This window comes from Bipolaris oryzae (genome assembly GCF_000523455.1).
Source record: "Bipolaris oryzae ATCC 44560 unplaced genomic scaffold scaffold_458, whole genome shotgun sequence".
NCBI classification, from domain to species: Eukaryota; Fungi; Ascomycota; class Dothideomycetes; order Pleosporales; family Pleosporaceae; genus Bipolaris; species Bipolaris oryzae.
Window position 1 is genome coordinate 1 of NW_006911734.1, and position 3,487 is coordinate 3,487.

Below are 3,487 nucleotides of genomic sequence, written 5' to 3' on the forward strand. Positions count from 1 at the left end.
CGTGCTGACTAAGCAGGCACTAAGCCTATCTAGGTTAAACTACTACCTCTTGCCTTTAAAATGAGCTAGCCTAATTGGAAATAGATTTAATATTCAGCTAGTTATACTAGTTTAAAAACTAGAACTTTTAGGAACACTCTTTTTTCATGTCACCCCTCTGTACTATATATATAAAATATAGCTAGATTTAACTATATTTAGAGGCTTGTTCCGTGCACGATCCTAGTTACTAGAATAAGTATCGGTAAATTCAGTAACCCTAACGGAATAAGGGTCGATTTTAACCCTTATTCCGTCAGGGAACATAGATAGAGTAGTAGTAATTTCTAGATATAGAGTAGAGATAGTTAATATAGCTAAGACGTTTATACGAGAAAAGTTAGAAGTAGAGACCTCTTTAGAAAAAAAGATGGTGTTACGCCTATAGAAGAGATACTAATATAGGTTTAGAGCCTAATAATATAGAGGCTCGAGAGCTAGAAATTACTATAATCTCTATTACCCTAGAGGATAGACTTAACATAGTAAGATATTACTACTATAACGTTTACCTTTAGGAGTAAAGACTAGAAAGCGAGATATCACTACTACGACGTTTGCCCCCAGGGGCAAAGATAGACAGCGAGATATCACCACTACGACGTTTGCCCCCAGGGGCAAAGATGCACAGCGAGATGTTTTAGCCTTTCCGTTTCCTTCCTACTTTCTACGCCTCTTCTATCCCTCACAACCTTCTCTATCCTACCTTCTGGTTAGGCCTAACCCTATGCCATCAGTACTGTTTTCCCTCTACTATAGAGGCTAAACGAGATAACGAGGGCCGTCTCCTAGAGAGAGTTTAGAGAGATAATATAGTATTAGCCTAAGGAGAGGGGTATTATAATAGGTTAAACGCCTCTCAGATAGCTTCTTAATAGAATCTTAGTTAAAGCTATACGCGCGCTATCTAAACTACGTTTAGACGACGAGCGAAGAATCTAGGTATTACCCTAAGTACCTAGATTCTACTTACCGCCCGAGCAGCGCTTAGATAACGCGCTTAGACACTTTAGTATAACCTTTCTCTAATAAGTAAATAAATATTACGTAAGGAGAAGTAGATAGCTCTTTATTGAATACAACCTCTTGTATACCTCGCGATTGCTCCCCAGAGCGCAGCCCCTTACAAGTGCTAAGACAAACCTATTAGCAGGGCTGAGAGGAGAACGGGAGAGATAAGAGAGGGTAATAGTTGCCCTTCTTTAAGACTCCCTCTATGGCTACCTTTACTGAGACAGTAGTATGTTAACCTAAGAAATAGGTTGACATAAGAGAGGTAGTTATAATAAGGGTGTATAGAAAACTTTACTAAGTACCCCTAACTAGCGCCCCTAGATTATCATCTAGTGCTTATCTACTATAGTAGTATTCTTTCACGTTAGTTATGGCAATTTATTTAGAACTACTCGCGCCTGGCGCAACCCTAACTTAGGGTAAAGCCCTAAGCGTAACTGGCAGCGCAACCCTAAGTTAGCACGGGCCATACCCACGAACATCAACTCTCTCCCCTATTCTATCTAATAACTCACGCTATATAAGTCGCATAATAAAAAAATTCAGTGTAGTAAACGCGTACGAGATTTCTACTTATAACGTAAAAGTTGCATCTATTTTAAATATTATTATAACAGTATTTGCTACGGCGAAGTGGTGGGTGGATGGGCAGGGGTAAAACGCGCTATCCGACCATTGTTCACAAGGGACCATAGTTCGGTTTGGCATAACGAGTAGGATATTAAAAGTCTATAGAGCTAGCTATAGAGAGTGTCTTAATATATACTTATCTTAGTCGGGTCCGAATCAGATCCGACTAAGAAACGAATAGCTAATAAAGGGGCGGCCGATACTTCCTCCGATCCGGCTCTGGGATTGGCTTAATACTTGGCGAAGTTGTAACATCGTTACAGTCTTAGCAGTTAGTCTAGTCTAGTCTAGTGACTTCATAACGTTAGTTCAGTCAGTCCGGAGCTTTTTGGACTGTCTGAACTAACTGTAAGCAGTTGAGGTTGTAGGAAGTATTGTGTATTGTTGTGTGTATCCTGATAGGAGCAAGTTTAAATACAGTGTTATTAGTCAGTGAGTAACCACGTGACCATACATGGTACTTCTGGGCTTACACTAACTCATAGCAACTCTAGGCTAAAGTAAAGTTTAAAGATCGCAATTATAGCAACAACACTAACATCCTAGATTAAATCACTCATGAGGGCCGCTGAAAGAAGGTGCAAGCAATTAGGAAAAGTACTTATGATGATACAAATGTGCGTAGAAACAGTGTTGAATTGGATATCTTTCTAGATTTTTATGACGTTCACTGAAGTATATTTGTTTTGATATCGTCGAAAAGGGAATATATGGTGTGCCTAAGATAAAGATGTATCGCCTAACTGATAAATTATACGTCTATTAGAGACAAACTATCAAACACCCCTCCAAGATTATAGTTTTCGTGGCAGCTTATCCAAAAAACTCCTCACCAATCGTGATGTCCGTCTCGGCAGCGAACACCTTCGATATCTTCACTCCTAGCAAGAACTTTCCAGGTACGCCAGAATCAGAAACTGTCTCCGACGCCACAAACACCGAGTCTTCCAAAATTTTGTACTCCGACTCACCCCCTTCAAATTCCGGGATAAGAACTGGAAATGACTGTTAGTACAAGCTTTGCTGGGGGTTTGGCGTCATCGTCAATTTTTACCTCTATATACAGCTCCGTATGGGACTTCGAGTCCCGTTGGTGCGTTTCCGGAGATGACTGGCAACACGGCCTCATTGCCCAGTTGTACTCCACCCATTCTCATCTGAAAGGGTGCAGAGCCATCGCTTGGTGTAACTGTTCCGCGGAAATCTGGACGGCTGGTCCCGGCAGCCTCATTCGTGGTCGCGTAGTTGACCGCGGGCGTCACCGAAGCGGTGAATTGGAAGTCAAACTTTGAATGCAGAGTTAAGCCACGTTATGCTACATGTTTGATGCCTGAAGATGCATCAGCCTCTTACCTCTGGCTCCGTGTACAGTGTTCCGCTTTCGAATTCGAACAAATTTAGTGCGGCGCCGAAGGAATTGTGGCCTAGAGGTTTCTGTGCAATGGCAGGTCAGACTTTGATTCTTTCAATTAGTTGGATTTGCTTACGACTGTATTGACAGTAGCCTTTTTCACAGAAATTGTCAGTTGGAAATTCTTAAGGGATGATTTGTAGCCATCTTACATTGAAGTAGAGCGCGGGTACTAGGTAAGTGAAGGGATGCATGGTTGATTGTAGAGCAGGCTGTACTGAGATAGCGGTGATTGTTGCGCAAGTTATAGCAGACGGTGCTCGTACTTATATACATCATGGTTACTATACCGTCGGAGCTTCTCGATCTCCAAGCTAGTACTGCTCCAGATTGCAATGCTGCTAAGATCGGCCACCCTGACAAGATGGTGACTTCATCATCTTAAACTTGCTT

General features: G+C 41.7%; 1 protein-coding gene across 1 annotated transcript; it reads right to left on the reverse strand.

Moving 5' to 3' along the window:
• Window positions 1-2,496: 2,496 nt before the first annotated feature.
• On the reverse strand, window positions 2,497-3,288 carry COCMIDRAFT_10407 (uncharacterized protein; the record flags this gene model as incomplete). The annotated part of the gene is made up of 5 exons (XM_007695789.1): window positions 2,497-2,678; window positions 2,738-2,969; window positions 3,037-3,117; window positions 3,171-3,188; window positions 3,247-3,288. 5 exons carry the CDS (start codon window positions 3,286-3,288, stop codon window positions 2,497-2,499), a joined length of 555 nt encoding a protein of 184 aa, XP_007693979.1.
• Window positions 3,289-3,487: the final 199 nt, after the last annotated feature.